Source organism: Lissotriton helveticus, chromosome 10, assembly GCF_964261635.1.
Source record: "Lissotriton helveticus chromosome 10, aLisHel1.1, whole genome shotgun sequence".
In the NCBI taxonomy this organism is placed as follows: Eukaryota; Metazoa; Chordata; class Amphibia; order Caudata; family Salamandridae; genus Lissotriton; species Lissotriton helveticus.
Window position 1 is genome coordinate 502702291 of NC_136071.1, and position 24418 is coordinate 502726708.

The 24418-nt window shown below is 47.1% G+C and overlaps 1 protein-coding gene across 5 annotated transcripts in view; it reads right to left on the reverse strand.

Annotated features, from left to right (window-relative positions):
- Positions 1-430: 430 nt before the first annotated feature.
- The window catches only part of TEDC2 (tubulin epsilon and delta complex 2), a 332149-nt gene continuing 308161 nt past the window's right edge, over positions 431-24418 (reverse strand). For all 5 annotated transcript variants that reach the window (XM_078663007.1, XM_078663008.1, XM_078663009.1 and 2 more), the window contains 2 exons: positions 18319-18533; positions 431-661 (listed from right to left, as the gene is read on the reverse strand). In XM_078663007.1, the coding sequence (XP_078519133.1) occupies positions 491-661; positions 18319-18533 (386 nt within the window). In that variant the 3' untranslated portion in view covers positions 431-490. The remainder of the gene's footprint in view (positions 662-18318; positions 18534-24418) is intronic.

Here is a 24418-nt window from a genome sequence, read left to right on the forward strand (position 1 = left end):
TCTGTTTAAGACTCCCTCCCCCTCCCCCAAATTACGATGTTTCTAATTATGGCGAATGAGTACATGGCTAATACAAGATTTGTTCTTGGGAGTGCTCTCCTAGGCCAGCTTAAAACATACAGCCAACTTACACATTCTATGAAACTTGTACATACAATTTTTAAACAAGTCATCAGAAGATATGTCTTGTTCCCTACCTCATTATGCTAATTTCTCTTATTCAATACAACAGCATAGTCTCCAAAGCACATTGACACAATCATAAGTAAGTGTTGGGTAATTAGCAAAATTCAATACAAAAACCAAAACAATAATAATCATCGGAACAAATAATAAACAGGTGTTACTGGTTGGAAGGCCAAGCCTTGGTACAAAGTAAGTAGCACAGAAGGTTAGTATGGCGCATCTGAAAACCACAACATGGACTGGCTATTTTCCATAATGTTTTATTTTCCAAACAGCATAGCTCGGGTGCATGTCCTTTGGAGTTTTAAAAACAAATATCAGAGTCCTGAGTGTCTGGGAGATCATCAAAGACGAGTGCTGGGAATTTTTGACCTCCTTCACAGAGCTGGGTGTAGATGGAACGATACGGAAGGGCCAAAGAAGGCCCCAGGAAACTTCTGGACTCAAGCAAGGGAATGAGTTCTGCCATGAGTATCTGTTTGTGAAGAAAAACATAAAAATGATCATTACAATGGTAGTGTTGTTTCAGCTGCTTGTGTTGGAATGTAAGCAGGAAACTAGGTCCTTCCGATCAATAGAGGCTTTACATTATGCTTTTCATCATGCCTGTGGAGTAGCACTCAAAATGGGCATACACTAGTATCAAGTCTCCTCAATGCATCCTATTTTATTTTCGTAGAATCCTCTACAGATCCTAAATCCAGACTCACACAGACTTGCCCCATCCCCTGAATCCATTGCAGTTAAATTTGTTATGATCGGCCAGATGAAAACTGGCAAGCACTGTATGGGGCCAAGAGGAAGCACCCCAGATATTTATTAAAAAAAATATATATACATTTGTGTAGACTGTTGGAAAACTGACCCACCATGGCAACAGGTATGAGGTATTCCGCTCCAAGCTTCTCCAATCCTTCAATTTCAAATTGATAGATTCTTAAGAGTTCACTCAAGAGATGGTTTAGTCCAGGAGACATGCACCTTAGAGTTGTCTAAATTAACACACTAATGTAAAACCAAACATTCTAACATCTAGGAAAGCCAAATTCAAGGAGGCTAAACATGGAACAATGTTGATAGAGCTAAGCAATGTTTGTTGGGTGTAACATAGAGCGTTTTCTGTCAAAGGCAGTGTCTGTTGCATTATTTGTCATATCCCTGACCAAAACAGCCAACTCAACTGCTTCAGTTGCACACCACTCCTATCTAATGTCCTCAATGCTCTCCTCTTATGAAAGCATTAGAATTGAAATGTATTTGTTGTGTGGGGTCACAAAAAAGCATGCAACTGTTTTCGGAATTCTACAGCAACCCTTCACCTTAAAATTTCTGTAGGTTCTATATAAGCCTTTTGAACACACACAGGTCTCCCTTGCAATGATTCAGAAACAATGATTGTAGCAAATATGAAAAGAAGAGAGAGGATGTAATTGAAACCTTATTAATAATGTATCAAATTATACAGCGAATAGCAAGGTACAAAGATTAAAAAAACCTCAAGGGCTCTTTATGAAACCTAAACAATTTTAAAATAAAGCAACATTGAGAAAACTATGTTTATTGCCCATGTTTTGTTTCATCACACACATAATAATTTGAATAGATTGAAAGAATATGCATCATATGGCTGATGTGAGTTAGTATTTATTAGGGTATTTGTAACGCCTTCCTGCTTTCAATGGGGTGCAGGATTACATGGATGCAAATGCCTAATGCGGTTGTAATGATATTAAATATGCACAATGATTGTAAAATGATACAGGACTGATAGTAATGAATAATGGCATGCATAAATAAAAAAAAAACAGAAAAAAATAAAAGGAAACATGCAATTTTAATTGTAAAACTTACACTTTCATGTAATCAACTTGCCAGTAACAAACAATAAGCTAAAATACTGTGAACAAAATATATGTAATTATCTTAAATAAGTATATTCTGGGACTGGTCCTCCATTGTAGACTTTTACAATGCTCTTCCATAATTCTTACATCAACCAAGAACCCTAATTGCATGCAATCTACCCTTCAAAGTCGAGGCCTCTTCTTTGGCTCCTTGGGTGTGGATCCCTACCAATTGGAGAGTTTGTTGCTAAATAGAAAGGTGCCCACTTTCCCGCCAAACATTATGTTCATATCAGCGTAACACAGACTCAGATTCACTTCTTTTTTTGTCCCCTTTATATACAATGACTCGAACACAGTGCCTTGTGCCCTTTTTTAGGAATGCCTGTTTTAGGGATACAATGGAAGCAATGAGCCTTTGTTGCCAGATAGATTTGCAAGTAATTGTGGTTGCAGCCCCAAGAATTCTGGGATCAGAGTGATGAATGCAGCTAACAGCTATTTTCCAGTGAAGACAATACATTTCTGCCTCCTAGATGTACCACAATATCGTAAATAAGACAGTGTTGGGATAATCCAACTGACGCTGGAAGTTGGGTTACTGAGTTTCTGGATTGAGTTTATTTGGTGTAGTATTTTGGGACAGGAACCCACTCTTTTTTAAGAAAAATGTCTAATATTGTTCTTGATTTTGTGTTGCTTTGCATTCATTCTGTACATTGCTTACATCTTGTTTCTCAGTTGCTGTGCATAAATGTAGCTTAATGTTTGTGCCTGATTTTTTGATTAAATTAAACTGTAAATTGTATAAGACCAAAGCATACTGTTCTGTTTACAACATGATTTGAATGGATGTGATTTCCTAAATAACCATGATGCACTATTCGGACGTATTAATTCTGATAGTTATTATTTTTACCACAACTATATATTTTAAAAAATTTGACATTTTGCCAGACTTCACCTGTTATGGGCAAATTAGAAGAGTGCTCTGTATTTGAAAGCATCACTTTGATGACACTAATGTTCGATCACCCAAAACTTTTTATTGCTCACTTGGTTGGTTTATATATCTTTATGAAAAACAGACAAAAACCAGTAATATATTTCAGAACCCCCTTATTCTGTTCACGATGAATGAGCAAGAACATAACCTTAGGTAGGAAATTGACTTTGGGTCAATGGAGCACTATTGAACCAATTTATACTGACCAAACAAAATTATTCTCACTTCCCTAAAAAGGGTAGTCTTTCAAAGAAAAAGTATTGATATAGTGACGTTCAGAAGTATTAAATCTTAATCTTAATCTCTAATCGTCAAAGAATCTTTAGCATGAACAAGTAGTATCAATAAATCTCCATTAGCTCTCTGGCAGAGGCAGGAAAGAGTGAACAAGATGCAGCAGAGAAGAAAAAAGCAGTTGCATGGAGCATGTATGGAATTATCAAAATTCCTTAGAAGGAAGGAGAGGAGAGCAAAAAAGGGCGAAAAGTGAGGAAAATTCATGGCAGACAAGGAGGACAGGTGAGGACGTGAAGGGAAATCCACTGAAAAGAAAAGATGGGGATGGAGACTATTCAAGTTCTTCACAAGAACCTGATTCCCGCACAGTTATCAAGGAGAAGAGTGGAGAAGGGAAAAAGATCCTGCTGGAACATGAAAAGAAAGAAACATTAAAGCGGCAACCCCTCAGATGTGTTACAATATTTAAATCCAATGCTTACATCATCAGACGTATGCAAAATTACTAGAAAAGTGGAAAATAATATGTATTTGGTATTAACATAGATATTGTATCCACAGTCGTACTGTTGTTTTGTTCGAATTCTGTTTTATTTTCAGTTTCAGTTTTTAACGTCTTTATTTCGAAGTTTTTCTTCATAAAAGACATGCATATAAAATACATACTCAAAACACACAAGCAATATGTACAGGTTTATACAAACAATTAAAATTTTCCTCCAAGAGTCTTGTTTAAAAAAACAATTAAATAACATAGAAAGACGTTTATGTCAATGTTATTACAAATATAAAGAGTCAATTCAGGAATACTTCCCAAGAAAAATAAGTTAACAAGTTTACAAGTTTGACACTCAGCTATTGGCTCTACATAATTACATATAATATAAGTTGAAGAAGACATAAGCCCAATCTATAGGAGCCTTTTCCTTGCTTAAGAACGTACTACATAGAAACCACAATACTGGTTAAGTAAAAACGTAAACTTGACCCTTAATAACAGCTATTCAAGCATTACAGTGTTTATAAAATGAGTCATATCTATGAACAGCTGGTGAGCTAATACCACCCCTTTCAGGCAGATAATTGTGTGCTACTTTAGATCTTAGTAAGGGAAAGTATGGGGTGCACGGATAAAAATCATATAAATCCCAAATGGAGATGGGGCCATCACCTTCGTGTGGCTGGCAGGATCGTAAGTAGGGGACGATGTTTCTGTTCCTAAATTTAACAAGGATTAGGTCCCCAGGAATGTCCTTTGGTAGAGACCCTAACCAGCCCACCCTTCTAACACTCAGGATACCACCATCCATATTGGGTAGCAGGGGTCTATTTTTAGCTAACCAGAAAATGACCTTATATAATAGGTCCTGATAACTCTCGGATTTCCTGTGAGCGGGAACTGGTACTCCTGAAAGAACAAGCACAAAGGGGGCGGCTTCCGGGGGTAGGTCTATACGTGCTGTTCTGTTTGGCTCTGCTCTAATAGCGGAGTAATTTGTTAACAAAGGTTTGGGGGCAATTTTAGTAACCAGTGGGGGGTTGACTCTTAGGAGGCTGTCTTTCAATCGGGACATTTTTAGTGTTAAACAAAGGTTTATGCGTGGTTTTAATAGCAATTGGAGGTAACATGCTGGGAGCTGAGATAGTTTTTGTTGTGTCAATTAACGTAAGCACTTCAGGTGTAGTTAGTGGAATGGAGCAATTGGGTGTTGCCATGTTTATAACATGTGAAGAGTTGGCTTTAATAGCAGACTCTATACTTGTCAGCCTATCCCCTAAAGCGGTGATTCGTTCTAGCAAGGGTGCTATTACAGAATTTAACAACAGTTCGAGCTGGGGCAGTAGTTGCAATAGAGGCGATGTTACTTTATCATCCAAACATTCACCAACCCCCCTGGGTGTGATGGAGTTTATAAGAGGCGATGGGGGATCGATACAGCGTTTTTGTATTTTGGGTTGGAGTTCGTATTCACTTGCCCCTTCGTATTTCCTTTTCACGCTTTGGCCCGGCAACAGAGCAGTAGCCTGGATGTTATCCTCAATAGGTGGTAGGGAAAGTTCACCAGGTCTGTCAGGGGGAGTGTTGATGCTAAGTCCTTTCACGGGGGAGGGGGGTATTACTGGAATAAACTTAGTCACGCACAGTGCATTTAATTCCTCCCAGTAGGACAAATTTGGCAAACAAACGGGGGTATGTGACGGGGATAGCATTTGGCGATGATCATCATGATTTGTTTCGCATATAGAGGTGGGAGATGCATAGCTCAGAATAAGCGTTTCCATTCTCTGGCTGTGGTATAGAAGGTTGGTATGCCCCCTTATGTAACACTAAAAGTAAGGTCTGTTCAAAATTAGTGACAGTGAAGGAGAAGCCAGGAAGTCCATGGATAGTCTTGTGAATGGTATGCAGTACTATACCTTCTTTAGATGTGAAGCCAAGAGAGCTGGCCCGTCCCGGCCACCTCGTGCCTCTGAGGGCCACAGAGGGCCCGCCCTTTGCCCGGGCTTCGCCCTGGCTATGTCCCGCGCGCATCCCGCGTCGCGGAAGTATGCGCAAGATTAAATCTTTGGAAGAGGGGGGGCGGGAACGCCGAGGGAAGAGGCAGCAGCTGTGACTCGCCGAGCCTGCTGGTCCTCGCAGTCCCTCGGCGTGTGGTACACTTCGTCTCCTTTTCTTCTCAAGACAGCCCACAGGGTCCGATTCTGAAAGCGCTTGCAATGCGCAAAGATCCCAAGTCCTTCACCCCGGCAGCAACCCACAGTGAGCGGCACCCGCGGAGCGGGGGCCGCGAAAGGTATTTCTAATGTCCAGGTGGGGGGGCGGGAACGCCGAGGGAAGAGGCAGCAGCTGTGACTCGCCGAGCCTGCTGGTCCTCGCAGTCCCTCGGCGTGTGGTACACTTCGTCTCCTTTTCTTCTCAAGACAGCCCACAGGGTCCGATTCTGAAAGCGCTTGCAATGCGCAAAGATCCCAAGTCCTTCACCCCGGCAGCAACCCACAGTGAGCGGCTCCCGCGGAGCGGGGGCCGCGAAAGGTATTTCTAATGTCCAGGTGGGGGGGCGGGAACGCCGAGGGAAGAGGCAGCAGCTGTGACTTGCCGAGCCTGCTGGTCCTCGCAGTCCCTCGGCGTGTGGTACACTTCGTCTCCTTTTCTTCTCAAGACAGCCCACAGGGTCCGATTCTGAAAGCGCTTGCAATGCGCAAAGATCCCAAGTCCTTCACCCCGGCAGCAACCCACAGTGAGCGGCACCCGCGGAGCGGGGACCGCGAAAGGTATTTCTAATGTCCAGGTGGGGGGGCGGGAACGCAGAGGGAAGAGGCAGCAGCTGTGACTCGCCGAGCCTGCTGGTCCTCGCAGTCCCTCGGCGTGTGGTACACTTCGTCTCCTTTTCTTCTCAAGACAGCCCACAGGGTCCGATTCTGAAAGCGCTTGCAATGCGCAAAGATCCCAAGTCCTTCACCCCGGCAGCAACCCACAGTGAGCGGCACCAAAAACAAGTTAGGAGCGAAGGGTCATGTATACACAGCGTTAAGCCTACAACCCATTCAGGACGGCCGCGTTTTTTGCGATCTTCTCTCAGAAAAGATACAAAAAAGCTATGAAAAGCAAATTTAGACACAGCATGTCGCCTGCAACCCTTGCCGGGCTGGTCGTGTGGTCAAGGAAGTGTGGTGACAACATCTAATTGTGGGTGTCTCTGAGGCCTGTCTACTAACAATACACAGCGATAAGCCTACAACCCACTTAGGGCCGGCCGCGTCATTTGCAAATAGTTCTCAAGATAGGCTCAAGCCACAGAGAGTCTATGATGAAAGGGATATCGCCAACCAGTCGTGGTAGGCCACCTGCTCGTACTGATAGCTGTGTCCATAATGGCAGGTTGCCGTACATTTCAGGACCCATTAAAAGAAGAAGAATAACATTTTAACCAAGGGCAATAAGCCCCTACAAAGTGGATAGGAAGAGACAGTCAGAAGCCAAGCAGGGATAGATGGGGAAGAGAAGGGTGGGAGACAGAAGCAACTACCGGTATAGGTGAGTGAACCGGCCACAGGTAACATTCTATAATGGTCAGCCGGGGACACTGTGTAGGCCGCAGCGTGCGCACTGGGGGAAGGGGGTTATAATCAATCTGGACATGGCAGAAGCCTGTCAGGGTTTGACGGGATCAGGGCGTCCTCAAAGAGGCGCATTGCTATGAGCTTGACAGGCAGGTATCGTGCATGTTTTATTTTACAGAGGTATTGGACCAAGGGGCGCCACACTGCATTAAAGCGAGTTTCTCGCAGTTGCAGTCGAGCAGTGAAAAGTTCCATAGTTAAAACGTGCCACAGTCGCACAAACCATGCAGCGATCGGAGGAGCTTCTGGCCTTTTCCAATAGAGTGCAATGAGTTGCTTGGCAGCTCCGAGCATATGTAGAGCTATGGTCCAGTCGCTGTTCGTGAGCGCTTTCAAAGACAGGTTTGATGCCCAAGAGGATTGTGGCTGTGGAGTCAGGCAGAGGGAACCCCAACACCCCCCTGATGTGGCTGAGGACCTCCTTCCAGAGCAGGGTCAGGTGCGGGCAGGCCCAGCAGATGTGAATGAAGTCGCCAGATGCATTCGAACACCTCCAACACAAAGGGGACGCTGCAGGGAACATACGGTGTAACCGGATCGGCGTGTAATACTATTGCGTCATAATTTTACACACATTTTCTCTCTGTGGGATGCTGCGATAGACCCTAGGAATATCGCGCCAAAGATGGTTCCACTGCCCAGGTGCAATTTCCGTTCCCGACGCCAGGTGCCATTGCCGTTGGTACGGGTGTAGCGTCTGCGTAGGCGGATGCTGAAGGATCTGGTATGTCCGTGATATGAGTCCCTTCGAGTCATCGAATGAGCGGACCAGCCGCTCAAAGGAGGTGAAAGGCCGGGTAGCCGCTTGCCACATAGTGGGCGACGATACCCAATGCCGCAACTGTGCATATTGCAGACTCGCTGCTGGCGGGAGATGAAATTCATCTCTGCACTGGGCAAGGGTCTTCAGGCATCCCCCTCAAACAAGTCCCCAATGACTCTGCACCCTCCCCGTAACCATTTGGCAAATGTTTGTGTGTGGTAGGCCGGAGGGAATAGCGGGTTGTCTGCAATAGGGGTATGAGGGGAGGGGAATGTCGTCAGCCCCTTACGTACAGCTAGTTTGTCCCATATATCCAGGACCGTTTTCGTGGGTACCGCCATGTAGGCACTGCGGGAGCGCGCTGTCCTGTGGAACCATGTAAGGTCCCAGATAGTGCGTCCCGTTACCATCCGGTCCATGTGGAACCACACCTTTTCGCTTTCTGTGGTTGTCCATTCCGAGACCATTCGAAGGTGTGAAGCCCAGTAATAGTCTAGGAGGTTAGGGCATGCTAGACCCCCTCTATCCCGGGGCATCATGAGGATCTTGTGAGAGAACCGTGGTCGACGGCCACCCCAGATGAACAGGGCCAGTATCTGTTGTTGTGGAATGGGAGTGGGTAGGCATTGGAACAAGTGCAGAATTTTTGGGAGGATAGACATTTTGACAGCGTTAAGCCTGCAAAGCCAGAAGATAGTCAGCGGCTTCCACCTCCTCATGTCTTCCTGAACAGCTGACTTGCATTCCCGCCAATTCACCTGAGACCACGTGTCCAGGGAGGAGGGTCAGCTTCAGGCCCAAATAACGAATACGGTCCACCGATATGGAGCCAACGCTTCTAAGGCTGGAAGCTCCTCCTGCGGGATTGTGAGGTTTAGAGCCCAAGACTTGGCATGGTTGATTTTGAGGCCGGATGCCCTTTCAAAAGTCTGCAGAAGAGCATGGAGCACCGGGAGGGAGGTGTGTGAGCGCGTCAAAGTGAGGAGAAGATCATCCGCAAACAGCGCCACTTTGTTCTGGCGCCATCATAAGTTTATACCGTGGATGTCCTCATTTTGCCTAATCATCTCCGCCAGGGGCTCCACTGCCAAAGCGAATAACAGAGGCGACAGGGGACATCCCTGCCAAGTGCCCCTATGTATGTAGAAGGGGTCCGAGAGCCGCCCGTTAACACGGACCCACGCTTAAGGGGAGAGATAAGGCGCCATAATCCTCGCAATCATGATGCACCCCAGACCAACCCTGTGTAGGACCGTGCGAAGAAAGCCCCACTCCACCACTCCAAAGGCCTTCTCCGCGTCGAGCGAGAGAAGACAGGCCGGTGTGTTCCAATGATGGGCTTTCCCCACTAAATGGGCAATTCTTCGCACGTTATCCGCCCCCTGCCTGTTGCGGATGAAGCCAACCTGATCCGGCTCTACCAGTCCCGGCATGTGGGGTTCCAGGCGTTTGGCTAATATTTTTGTATATAGTTTGAGGTCCGTGTTCAATAACGCTATGGGGCGATAAGAGGCGCAGAGGGTAGGACCCTTTCCCGGCTTCGGGATAAGAGCTATTTCCGCCAAACCCAATGAAGGCGACGGCCCACCCGTATCCGAAAAGGAATTGTAAAGACGCAACAAGTAGGGCTGGAGCTGTGAGACGAACATACAATAAAAGGCTACTGGCAGGCCATCCGGGCCTGGCGTCTTACCGAGGGGTAGGTCTTTCAGTGCCGTAGTCAGTTCCTCTGACAGGAGAGGGCCCTCCAACTGCGCAGCGTAATGCTGGTGAATTGGCGTCCAAGGGCAGTGGTCAAGTACCTCGATATGGGCTTGAGAGGGTGCGTCCGCCACGTAGAGGGCAGTGTAATATACCCTAAAGGCATCGCACTTCGCCCGTTCCGCAGTGACCCGCCCTCCGTCGGGTACCTGGATGTTTGCAATGTGGGCCTTTGCCGCTCAGGCCGGCAAGTGCCGAGCTAGCAACCGTCCCACCTTGTCCCCCCCTCGAAGTACAGCTGTTTAAAGGCCAGCAAGGAACGTTCGGCTTTGTTGGTCCGCAGACAGCGGAGCTGACCCCTAAGGTTCGCAAGTTTCCGCCGATTGGCGAGGGAGGAGTGTTCCCGATCTTGCGCCTCTAACTTCTTTATATCCGCGGAGAGGCTATCTTCTAGTTTGCGGGCTTCCCGAGAGCGGGCAATCGCCAGAGACGATTCGTCGCCATGAAGGCGTCCCACACCACGGGAAATGGGGTCTCAGGGAGGTCGTTGCTCGCGAAATAAGAGTCTATGGCGACCCGTATTGACTCCACGGCCTCCGGATCCCACAAAATATACGGCGGTAGGCGCCACTGCGCCTGGCGTGCAGGGCCAGAGGCCGGGTCCAGTAGCAGAAGCTCGACGTGCGCGTGGTTGGAAATCGAAATGTCCGCCAGTAGATCTCCTATGAGAGCATGCGAGATGAATAAATGGTCAATGCGCGAGTACGAGCGGTGCACATGCAAATAGTACGAATAATCGCGCACCTCGGGGGAATGATACCGCCAAGCATCCATAAGGCCCAGTTCCATTATCTGGGTCCGAAGCGCGGATGACATGGCCCCTGATCCATTTGAAGAGGCGTCACTACAGTCCAACGCAGGGTCCCACACCAAGTTAAAATCCCAAACATCCACCCACCGCACCCCGGAAGCAGAGAGAAGGTAGGGAAAGAGAGCAGAAAAAACTGTAGGAAAAAAGAGAAAAAGATAGAGCCTAGCATTCTGTTCCTGAACAACCAACATTGGCCAACCGGGCCACAGTGTCCTGTTCCGGTCATGGGCTAGCATACACCCTCGGGTTTGGGAAGCCCAGAGACGTCACTCTCTCAGGAACGGATGGGGGGTGGGTTTCGATGCGCTCAAAGTCAACCAGGTGGGAGGCTCAGGCCTCCGCCACATTGCAGGGCAGGAGCTGGGGTGGCGCTCAGCGCGTGTTGATGAGAAATGGGTCATTCCTCCCAAAGTCCACCTTTCGATACAGGATCTGCAGCTTCCTATCAAGGAGTGGGGTTGTCTGAGCGCACTTCGGTGTGGTCCCCTTCCAAGGATTTTATGTGATCAAGAATGTCTTGCTTAGCCTGTGAAGCTGTATGAGCATCCAGGGGCGGAGAGCGTCTGCGCCTATGCACGGTGGACCAGGAAGGCTTGGCCGGTATTCTTGCGGAAGGTGGGGGACGTGAGGGGCTGGCAGAGCGTGACGATGGAAGTCTGAGTATCTGTGCCGCTTCGTGGTAGGATCTTACCACTCTTCGTTTTGACTCCCAGTCGAAGATAAGGGCAAAGGGGTGACCCCATTGATAGGAGATGTCCAGGCTCCGTATCTTATCTGTCACAGGCTTGAAAGCATGACGGCGCCGCAGGGTGTTAGGCGCAAGGTCCTGGAAGATTTGTATCTTATGCCCGTCATATGTGATATCCTGTTTGGCCCTCGCCGCCCGGAGAATAGCTTCTTTTTCTGTGAAGAAGTGGACTCTGGTTAAAATGTCTGGGAGGAGGCCCAACTGAGCCGCGGGCCCAGACACACGGTGAGCTCGGTCCAAAGCCGGCGGGGAGGCGTCATCATCCCCCCAGACCTTGTGAACCATGAAACTGTGCCACATACGTCATGATGTCGCTCCTTTCGGCTCCAAGAGGGACTTCCCAGATGCGAAGGTTGTTCCGGCGGCTGCGGTTTTCCAAATCTTCTTGCTTCACTTTTAACTCAATGTGTTGTTCTTCAAGGGTGGCCAGACGCTGTCACAGTTGCTCTTGATCTTCCGTGCGGGGGTCCACCGTCTTTTCCAGGCTATCCACTCTCTCGCCCAGATCCGTTACCTCTTTCCGGAGTTCTCGAATGCAGGAGTGTACTTCAGCACGCAAAGAGCCAATTTCGGTTTTCAATTCGGACATGAAGGATGCCATGAAGGCCTGTGTCACCGGCGGTGAGTCTCCCCCAGCCTGCGGGGTCGCCCCCGAGGAGGCAGAAGACCCCGTTTTGCCCCACAGCTCCGTCACCGTGGTATCCTTGGAAGTCGGTGCCAGGGCTTCCTTGCCTCTGTTAGTGTGCGTCATTGTTGGGATGTAGGCAGTCTGCAGAACGCCACAGTCGACAGGCAGTTAAGATCTGTGCGGTCAGTCCAATCTCCCGACAGCCCCACCTCTCCTCCTCCGTACTCCTCCCCGGGAGAGAAAGCAGCCCCCAGAGCGTAGCCTCCGTGTGGGTGTCACCAGCCTCCCAAAGCGTCGTAGTCCGCGCTGGTCGAGAGAGCCTCAGGAGGTCGCCCGACAAGGATCTATGAAAGCTGTTCCCTGAAGGCGACCAGGTAACAAGGTGTGGCAATGTAGGAGAGACAGGCCGGAGACTAGGTCTGGGAATATAGGGTTTTATTTTTATAAACGATTTCTTCTTTTTAGTAAAGTGTCTTTCGCGGGATGAAGCTGCAGGATCCGTTGTGGCAGAATGGCCCTTTGCGGATCGGTCACTAAAAAGTCCCTCTTCTTCGGTAGGTGCTCAGGTTCCTATCCGGGGTGTAGGGGTGTCAGCGATCTTCATCCGGAGTTGTTGTACCGGAAAACCAAAAAGAACAAAAAAACAAGAAATCAGTCGTCCGTCTGAGAACTTTAAGTGCCAGGGTCCCGGGGTTGTGAGGGGATCACCGGTGCTACTTCACTATCTATAGCCTTATGGACTGGAGTGTACGGGAGTGTGGAACAGGGGGGGGGGTTTAAGAGGAGTGCGGAACTGGGGACAGTTGTGCCCGTATGAACCCACTACCTCTTTTCCGACCCGACCCGCCTCCCAACCCAAGTCGACACCCGTTGTCGTATCTGGAAAAGCCAGACTCCTCCGCGAGTCTGGCTGGGCGATGCGCGGGACCGCTGGCCTCCTGGCTTCGCGTCTGCTTCTTCCGTTTCGGCTGTTCCCCGGTCTCCTGCTCCTTCCTCCCTCTGGTCGCGTGCTGGGAACTCCTCTCGGTCTCCCGAGTCGGTGACGTCACACGCCGACGGTAGGACTTCCTCCCTTTTCACCAATGGACCTTCGACCGCGTTACTCCCGGGCGTTCTGGTCATAATTGTATACGCCCCCTTAAAGGAACAGTCATCTTCCTCCTCGGGTGATCCCCACAGCGGATCTTGTTCGCAGCTCCAGTCACTCTGTGGGTGGCGAAAAGAGGAGAGAGTCGAGGGGTCAGCAACCCACCATTCCCTTGAAGGTGCCTTAGGTTCAAGTGCCGGGTACTCCGGGCTACACAAGGCTAGGTCTGCGGTCGAAGATCAACCTCCTAGAGTGGCACTCCAGACTCGCTACACCACTCCGTACGGCGTTCAGCGTGCCATGGGGGATTCCCCACCCTGATTCCAAAGGGGTCTATGGTCCGTGGTCTCTCTCCAGAGCTAGGCTGCGCGTGTAGCGCAGTGTAGCTGCCCCCCGCACATCACCGACAGATAATGATACCAAGGTCCCGGGGGCACTCACCGGGCAGCAGTCTCAACAGGGCCCCCGGGAGAACAACCAGCCGCAGATCCATCCACCGTCAGGGGCCCCACGATGACTCCGCGCCTGCCTCACTAGCGCATTAGCCTCGGGCCGCAGCACGGCCCAGAGGGCCCAAAGCGTGGCAAGGGTCAGAGTTTAAAGATGGGGGCACAGATGGGCCGAGCAGCGACCAGAGGATCCGCCCTTCAGGCTTCTCCGACTCTATAGCACCCGGGCCCACCGCTGCAGTCTAGGGGGACAAGTTCCCTCACACAGTCGTCCCACCGCAGGCAGTTCCACAAGTCCCGGCAGGTCCCAAACCTATGGCGTCAGGCTCGCGGGGTGCAGCGCTGTTCAGGGCAGGGAGGCCGTCCGCTCTCCAGGGACCCCACCTGGCCCCTGGCGTCCCCTGGGTGCCACCCACCTCGCTCCACAGCAAAGCTCACGATGGCCCTCCAAGGCAGCGCAGCGCCTACTGCGTTGTCTACTCACGCTGCTTCACCTCGGAAGACGGCGGCCACCTCTGTGTAGGGCTCTCGATATCCTGCAAGCTCCAAAGGGGCCCTCTCCGCCGTCAGCTACCTCCGCACCCCCAGATGGGAGAAGGGCAGAGGGGCCCCCCGCCGGGCCGTTGGGAGCAGGCCGCGTCACCCCACATGCGCGGCTGCCCCCGGCGCGCTGATCAGGAGGTGGCACCGCAAATACAGTGCCCAGGCCAGACACCCGCACTGCCTCAGTCGGAGCCGATGCCCCCACTGCTCCGCCGTCTGCGCCGATATTACTGGGGGCACGTCGACAGTGCGACAGCCGGTCGGGGGCCCCGGAGTGCCCAGACGCTGCCTCTGTCGCTCCCCCGGGGGTCCCCCATCCAGGCTCCAGAAGATGGCGGTCCGTGCTGTGACGGTTGTGCCCCTCTCTGCGTCGCCCACCAGCAAGTCCAGGGCCACAATGACTCGCCCAATCAAATGTTTCTTATCACTGCCCTAAAGTACAGGGAAAATGAGGTCCGTTTTCTGTTCTTTTGCCCAATGTATATTAAGCACTGTAAAAAGCACCCACTACCAATGCTGAATAATTTAGGTACCAATCATAACTAGGTAGGCAGGAGAATATGTAAATCCGATACTGCCAAAACTGTGATCTTTGCAAATCTAGGTTTTTTATTCTCAGCATTGAATTACGATCGAGGTCTATTGAAATACTAAATGAATTCAGTCTGTCCAATACACTGCTGACGAGAATTATGGACAAAGATGGAATTATTGATATTCTGAGACTTTTCGAAGATACAGTAATCGGTCACCGTGTACTGATATACTTGCCATTTTCTTTGCAAAATGAATCTTGCAATAGGTGGTAATAGTGCACTTACATTTATGAAGGCTCTTTTATGATATGTGTTAAGGGATTTATTTTTATTACCTGGAAAAAAAACATTATCGAATTAGGTTTTCAAGTCTTGTTGGATTTGGAACTGGAGGAGAATTATTCCATATTTTTAAAATGCCTCATATATCTTTCACGCCTCCTTTTTCTCTATATATTTCAAACTGTGCTTTAGAAAGCATTTCTACTGAGCTCTTTTCACAAAGAGTAGTCTGATTTGTCTGAAATGCCGCCACTGAGTCAGACCCATCCACACATTTTGGCTAATATTGCTTAAATCCTAGCCCTCTACAATGGACTTTTATGTTGGTTAAGCGACATATGAGTTCCTAATGCTTGACCATAGTAGGTGATTGTTTGACTGCCTCCCCCAAGATGCTCCCTCTCTTTGACATGTGGCATAGTTCTTTTTATATGTTTACGTAATTTGACCTACAACATTGGCCTAGCTGCATGTTAACTTGGCTACTGTAGTGCAGAGACTGCACTGGCGTGCATGACCGTTTATGCCCTAGGAGACAGGCCTGTTCAAGACTAACGTGGCCTTTCAGGTTTTAAACTATGCGTACCCAATGCTCACATATTTTCTGTTGCTTACATTAATATGCAAGAGAAGGGATTTTTCTATTTTCTAGAGCGAATTCCTTTCATGGTAGTAGTATAGTTGCTCAGTAATTATACTCAACTACCATTGTTCCTCTTCAGAGAATTTACAAGACACAATAGCATTAGATTTTGGGTGCTTCCTGAAATCTGACAAAGGCATTGTTTACCATTGATTGTAACAGAAACAAGAATGGAACATGAGTTGATCAGTTCTCCCGCCGTAATCAGCCATGTATGAAAAAGTTGTAAACGATATCAATAATTGAGTGTTGTGATAAAAGAATGTCCAATTTTTAGGCTTTATAACATAAAGTGATGCAGGGTTGTATTTGAGGTAATAAAATCATTCTAAACTAAAATATGCTGTAAACCAGTTAGGGATTAGAATAGCTGGTTGAGGATAAGTGATGAAGTATGATTTTGTGTATGAATGTGTGTTTCTATCCTCATGGGGACTAGGAGTGGGTGGCTGTGTGTGCACACTAATTTCTGGGTGGGGGCACACATTTTCTCCTATAGGCGAGATTCTCTGGCAAGTCTGACTCCCACCACCATCCTGCTACTCTGGCATTTTGCCAGTGGGCTGACGGCCAAGGGGTACATTTCAGAGCAGGCTGGGCTTCCATGACTTAACAATGCCCCTTAGACGGTATTCCAACTGTTGCTTACTGTCTGAAATGTGGGGGCAGTTTGAACATTTTTCCGGGGGCCAATTTTGGTTTCCAGTACGTCAATCATTAAGACCTTTGTGTGGAATTATAATTTAAACTCTGAATAACAACATAGCTTTTAAGAGTTAGTGTTGTTTGTTGAGATAAAACCAAGCAAGCTAGCACATGTTTGTACGTAAGCTTGCACCCACTTATTGAGGTCTAGGATCAAATATCTGGCACTCTTGAGACCTAATTCATGCAATTGATTGCAGGCGTTAAGGAGACCTTGTGCATCAGAGCTGAATAAATTAGTACTATTTTCAGACTGCCAAGGAAATAGTCTTCTACAGGTTTTTAACATGGAACTAATGTCTATCCTCATGTTGGCAAAAAGATCTATAAGCCACTAACACCAAGGTTAACTCATTTCCTTCCAGGCCTTCCCTAGAAAGCGTATTACAAAAAGAACCAGTTTTATAAACCGGAGCTAGGGGCTCCAGGTGAGAGCATAATCTCAGATTGCCAGAGGTGCATTTAAGATGACTGGTTCACAAAGGACCAGTGCATACTGTCACTGCAACTGCAACTCACCTAGAAATACACAAAGCAACAGGCCCGATGACGAGTCGGCTCTTTTAAGAACTTTGGGCAGAATTGGATTGTGGTGGATTTTATGGGTCAGCAAGTTCTCCCAAGAACGTGTATTAATAAGTTCTATTGATTAACACATCGTCTGGATGTTAAAAGCTTCTTATTAGGTGGTCTGGACTCCATAAGACCACCTAATTGTTGACCAACATTGTGTAAAGCAGGGGACTTTCTGATATCTCAGACCCAGACATAAGCCTTCCTATTCATGGTGCCGGCTCCTCGAAGCACTTTGTAAGTGCTGCATTAGGAAGTCTGAATGGATCAGACTCGCATATGTATCACAACACATTTTGGAGAAATAGGTTGTTATTCATCTTTGTTTTCACATAGTCAGGAAAACGATTATGGGGTTAGAGTGTGTATCAAACTTTCCTCTTTTTCATGTGAAGACCTCTAAATCATAGATGACAGCAATTGGTTGACTTAAAAAAAAAAATCAAGCGTATATTTCACACACATTTTTTAAAAAGTGTTTTTTTTAATCTCAGTTTGAATATATGCTATACATTCCTTAACATCTGTCCTCATTGTGAAAGGGAGCATAATGGAGTGCCTCCCTAATAACAGGCAAATGAACAACACTATTTGTTTGGCAACCTATCATGGGGAGACATGATTTAGCCTATCTGCTCAGGCACTGGCAGCAGCCTTTAGTACCAATAGGCTTGGTACCTATTTATTCATCCACCAATTAAGGATTAATGGCAACCTATATGCCATTTTATTACATGTTGCACCGCTATGGATGGCCCGGTGAAATTCAACAGTCATGGATATTTGAAGTGATAGGTTAGATACACAACATTTAAACAATAAAATAAATAGAAGTTATCCTTGTTTGCTCTGGAAACGAGGATTGGCGGTTAGCCTTTCGTCAGTCCTTCAACTTAACTTGCTCATAAATCAAAGTTATTAAATGTGATTATAAACAACTATTTATACATGTTTAATATATAAGTATATTATTCTAATGAAAAGCAAGCAAAAATATGGTGAAATAACTCATCATAAGGATTTGTGCTAAATAGTTGATTTATATAGCCTCCATGCTCCCACTAAATGTGTCTTTGGAAAGAAAGAGGGCATCTTACAGAATATATTAATGGCAGGATGTGTGCAATAGAAAGGCAGCAGCAACATAAAACATAACATTGTTTTACAGACTGGCTGCATGCCACCCAGGAAAACAGGAAGGCAGACCTACAAAGTATCAATCGCACTGGAAGTTGGTGGTGGTGGGGAGGCCACCTTCAGACAAAGTGGACAGTTCAGCACACAAGGTATTTCCACACGGAGGATTAAATATAGAAACAAAAACACAAGAAAAAATAAAGTAACAGAAGCAAAGTTTAAGTGGAAACAACAACCACTCTTAAAGACATTATTACCTTCTGTATGTCGATTTGTTGTTGTAGGCGGGCCACTCGCAGCTTCTGAGTTTCCATCTCCTTCAGGTCGCGCACATTGGAGTACACAAGGAGCGGCCTCGTGAGGGAAGCTGTGTTACAGCACCTTCCTCTGCCAATCCCTAGCCCGTCTACCTGCAATGCACCAGTGGTGCCAGCCCGACTCCCGGAATCTAGTCGCATATGTAAGTCGGCAGCTAGGGATAAGGAGAGATGCAGAGAGGGACTCAGATCATGGCATGTCTGTTCACCAACAGATCTAATGCATTCTTGTGGCAGTGAACCCAGAGTAAGAGCTTGGCTGGGTTGACCATTATTGCCTTTGCAGGGCTTCTTTGAATAGCGCGGCCTGGGCCTGAAAATTAATTCTGGGAATTTATTAGCAAGAAATTGCAGGATGAGGACTCCGAGCAGACTTCACATAATTAATAAACAGTACATATGTTGATTTTTATTTTGTTGCAGCTTTTGTGATGGAAGGCAATAGAATACACAGTGTGCTTCTCGACCTTCTGACTGAATAAAAGTTTCCTTATTCAAAGACAAAGCCACAGCACAATTGAAAATACATAAAAGTCTACCCAGGTCCAGATTCGAGAGACAAACCAACCTCATCTAACCTATAGCCTGACAAATTGACTGTTCCCAATATCAATTTGCCAGAATTGTGGCTGCAACAATTTGTGGCCGAATTTTAAATCCGTCATAAGCGTTTTTTCCTTCTTAAAATCAAGTTTGCTGTTCGCCAGGAGCCTAAAACCCTCTAATGAGCAGGTCCCTGGTTAATAAGATGTTTCACTGAGAACTTTTCTGAAAAACTTCAACTGCCTTTCAAAAGTCTTTTCAACTTAGCTGTTCCTTTTGAAGCTTGCTATCATAATGGCATGTCTCTAGTTGCTGGTTCTCATTTTCTCTCATAGTCTCTGCAGTGAGCATTACATTTAGCATAATGTGCCCAAGACATGCCTCTTTAAAATCATCGACCTGAGCCCAGATCAATAAAAGATGCACAGAGATGGAAAGTAGTTATGCAAAATCATTTTAGGCTATGAACAGTCATCAGCCTGCAGACTCCTCTTTGTCGCTTTATGAATGCCGCTGCCCCAGGCTGTCTACCCACTACTTGCATCTTGTTAACATTCTGCCTAGCTTCTGTATGAAAGAATGACAGACTTTGAGGTAGCTGCATCTCTCTGCCTAGGTTCCCCCCTGACCTCGTTGCCTGTCTATCAATAATAAGTGAAATTTACTAAAGCAGTTTCCTCATGATATATGCAAAGAGCGTAGGCTTTCATTCTCGAACCACTCTACCAAGGAGGCACCTTTAGTTTGTTTTTACTACTGTAAGTACTGTTTTGAGTGGATTGTTTGTAAAATCTGCAGTTGCCCTTGATGTATCTGGGCTCATCGGTCGAATGCATGTACCTCATGGAGGCTTTGCTGGCTGACGTTTCCCCTCTGTGTTTTGCACATAGTGAAATATGGGTCCTCCACTACAATCCTCAATGAAATCACCATAATGTTAAAAAAATATATATAGATCAACATTTCTGTAATGGAGTCACAGGACCCCCTCATCTTTCCTTCAGTGGCAATTCTTGTTTTTTGATATATCTGGCTGCTTTAATATGGTCCTTTAATTTCTAGAGACCATACTATCCAAGGGGGTTCTCAGCTACTGGTGACTTTAATAAGCACAGTTTAGTCTAACTCTACCCCCAGGCAGCGTTAGCATTATCATCCCCATCTTGCTATTATATAGCTTCTAGTACCATACGTCATTCATCCATAGGTGCTGTGAATAAAAGATCCTACGATTACCTACTCATCGTACTCTACTTTACGAACTTTGAGAGGAAAGAAGCTGGGTCGGTCTTGCCTAAATTCGAACTTGTGGCGTGCTGCGCACTTCTTTGTCGAAGCGTGCCGTTTCAGCTCACTGGGTTGTTCCTCTGCTTAAAATGCTCTTTTACCAAACAAGTTCCTCTTGGATCTTTGCCTCATGGAGGCTGAATCAGTTTTTCAGGGAAAAACCTTCAAACATGTTTTTTTATTGTGTAATCCCTAAGTCTGTATTTAGCCCTCCCGTCTTGGCTCATTTTTAACACCAGGATGCCATGCTGGGTGACAGATTTACTTGATAAATTCTGCATTCATTCACTTTCAGCAAGTCTGTGAGACTGAAGTGTGGGACCTTATATGTATTGAAATGTACTCATGTATTTCTTTAAAAACAACTGGGTTGGGTCGAAATGCATGGACAAACCCCACAAAATGTTGTAATTTGGTGATTTGAAAAAAGAAATTACAAAACTGAAATGGATACTTTTTGTAAAAATCCTGTGATTTTTCCCAAAGTGGCTGCAAAAAATATAGTTTAAAAAAAAAACAAGCATTTTCAATGCAATGGTTTCGCCTTTTGAAAAGTTTAAGCTATTGGCATTGTAAATGACAAAATTTGTATTTATGTACTGGTTTTGAAAACAGATAAATAAATGGCATTGTCATTTACAATGCCAATAGTTTAATATCTGGCAAATGCCACACAAAAACACACAGACCCACACACACACACACACACACACACACGCATTCTTCTAAGGTGATCTTGGCGCCTGTTTATTAGCAACTATCTAGTAGTGTCATGTCCCCAATTCCATTGAATTATATGGAGATTTTTTTTTATAAATGTAATCATAATACATGGAATTTAGAATTACATGCGCCTACTGATTATGGGTGAAGCTCTGGCCTGTTAAAACAGCAACTGGCTTCCTTATTTTGAATGGTAGTAGAATATTTTTGCATTAAAGGCATGCTAGACTTTTGTGATATCCTAAGTGCTGGGTTTTCTTTTACGTATGCTATAAAATCAAAGTGGGATCTAGGTAGGAGTGTAGGAAGGGCCCATGCTTTCAAGTGTGAAGTGCAGGACTCTTCTTGCATATTCCGAAGGATCTTTGTAATGGATCAGACTGAAGAGTATTAAGGAGAAGAGAAAGCAGGTCCCTTTGAAGCTAGAGAAATTCTCCATGTCATTTCCTAGAATCTTGTCCTGTGGAATCACTGCCCAGCCTCCTCCTATCTTGCATCCTCTGGACTAGTACTTATAACCTGGGGAAAACTGATCAGTATTCCAGGAGGGGCTGCTGCCGAATGGACCCCACTTTTAGTCAGAGCTAGCCTACTGCTTACAGGACACTGGAGGTTCCCTTGCACAAGGAAGGAGCCGCTCTAAATGACACAGGCTGCGTAGAAGACCAAGTGAGGCAGATTAGCGTTCTCACTACAATATGGAGTAAGACCTGCATTCTTGTGCCAAGGGGGAGGTCCGGACGTGTCTCCACCACAGAAGCAGCTACATAGACACCACAGGCTGTCGCAAAATCCTTAGAGAAAGGCATTCAACTGTATCATACAGCACCAAGAAGCATTCAAAGCACTAAGATCCAACTGCCCCAAGATAAGCGAACAGTTGCAAGTACCAAAATAAGATCACCAACCTCTGAGAAATGTGCACCACTCCAATCAGGGGTGAGCAGCTAGCTTGTTTAGGTGTGTGTAGGGGGCGGAGGTGTTGGCGAGGGTTCAAGACTAGACCCAAGGAAGAACTCAACAGCAGCATCGCCAGGAAAGAGAGCACCACTGCCACTAAGCAACCTCCTCTGTGCTGGTACTGCTCTGACTTACCCTAGGTTGCCAGCTCGGCTCTTTTTGAAGCACGATCTCAACTGAGGCAACGACTAACAGCCCTGCATGGTAGGACATGCAGTATGCACATTCACCACAGATCAGCTATGTTGGCAGGCACTCCATGCCTACATGACAGCACGGACAGCCAGGTATTGTGCCATTCTACATCAAACAGAAGGGGGACGGTGGCAGCATTCAAACGCAAACCTGTGAGCAACAATGCACAGCAAGCTGCTTTCTACCAATAGACTCTTTAATAACCTAATAGACTTTACGACTAAACACTGGCTCAAAAATTACCACAGGTATTTTTTTATCCACCAGCACCAACTTTAAATGCCCTCTGTATATTATGGTGTAGTATTTTGAGTTGTGTGCAAAGTAGTATTACAAAACGTTTTCATAAACTAAAGTACTGCGTGGACAGTAATTTGATACTTATGAAGTCTAGAGTATAGCCCCACACCACCTAAACTTTGGACTACTCAACTTCTGCAGCCTGGGGGCCATGCTCTACAGCGTTGTACTTGGCGCTCGGTGTTTAGATCTATAGTAAGGCTAAGCAACGTTGTCAAAATCTGAGCTCAGTCACACACCCCTACTCCTCCCGCCCTGGGACTCCTGAAAAATCCCCCACACAAGATCTTACATTTGTTACACAAATCAGGTGAGATTAAACAGTATGTTCTTGATGAATTTCAGTCTTGTGGTGTTGAAGAGACTGTGTGCCACCCCCACGTTTTCTGCGCCAGTCACAGGAGATGTTAGCTACCACATGCGCACTTTCCTGCAATAGATAATAAAGGCCCATTCTCTAAGACCCATTATTGGCGTAGTTAGCTGTCTCTTCAGTTGCTGGCACACGACTGAAGGGTAGCACTGCCATCCAGTATCATCACTCGTGCACATGGTGATGCCAGGTCAGATAGGCAGATTGTGCAGTGAACAATACTGAATCTGGCCCGGCATCTAGCAGTGTGCCTTTGACAGAGCCATAGACTGCATCTGGATCTCACTGACCTGTCGCTTCCCGTACCTCTGGTTCAGTTCAGCTGGTAGAATCAGAGATTGAATGCAGCAATACATGCTATGGGATGCGATTGTCTCTTAAAGGAGACTTATTTATTCCGAATTAGCTAGGGGCCTTTTGGGTCTCGAGACCCGAGATGGAGCAAATCCCATAGCATAACTGTGACCCGGTATATTTTAGGTTTTAAGCTGTTCCAAGTCATTTTTCTAGACCATTACACCAAACAAAAAAATAATTTTTGATGTTTATTACAAAATGGAAAGAACTATTCTACTTCCGACAAAGCTTCATTCAAATACTCACATAGGAAAACTGGCAGCAATGCAAAACACGGAAAACGCTATTCTTACGCAGTACTTGTACCCACAGACTTTCCGTTTAGCACTTTTCTATCAAACAGGTGTCATTTTTTTTTTACACAAACACAACGGAACACATTTGGTCAACCCGAAACGCGGCTTAGCAGGCTCTGCTAAGATTTGAACGTGGCCTGTGCTCACTGGGTGGCACACAGATCTGAGCGACAGATGCTTTACTGGCAGAGCTATCTTTACATAACGTGCTATTCAAACATTTACAAGTCAGAAGTCGACGAAAACAGCCCAAAGTGAAGCTGCTGACCCGGGACCCCGACTCCGAGCCTGGGACGGGACTTTTACTCCGGAGCCAACTGGAAGTAAACAACGGCGGCGGAAGCGGAGCCGCCCGGCCACAGATGTCCGGGTGGATGCAACGCGGCTCGGCTTCAGAGGAGAGGGGCGACCCCGCCCGGCAAAGGACATCCGCCGCCCCCACAGACGCCCACCCAAGCTGCGGCGTCGACCTACCTGGCGATGGGTCACACGGCCACAGCGCCCGTGCCTTGCCGATCCACGGACGGCGGGTGGGGGCGGGAGGGGGCGGGATAGGACACGAACGGCGGGAGGGGGCGGGAGAAGACACGAACGGCGGGAGGGGGCGGGAGAAGACACGGACGGCGGGAGGGGGCGGGAGGGGGCGGGAGAAGACACGGACGGCGGGAGGGGGCGGGAGAAGACACGGACGGCGGGAGGAGGCGGGAGAAGACACGGACGGCGGGAAACGTGCACAGGACAGCGAGGGGGCGGAAAGGCACACGGAGGGGGCGGGAATGGACAGCGCATCTGAATTCACTTTCAGTGAAGGGGGAGGGAACGGAAAAAACGTAACTCCGCCCTGGGAAAAAATCTCCGGAACGCCCCCGAATCTGGTCCGGCCTTGACGGACAGATCCGGCACCCAATGGCTAGCCTCCATTTATGGAGCTAGCCAATGAGAGCCGGGGGACGTTCCAGAAGTCCTTATTGTTGACATAGGATTTCACCTGCGCTGAAAAGCTGCG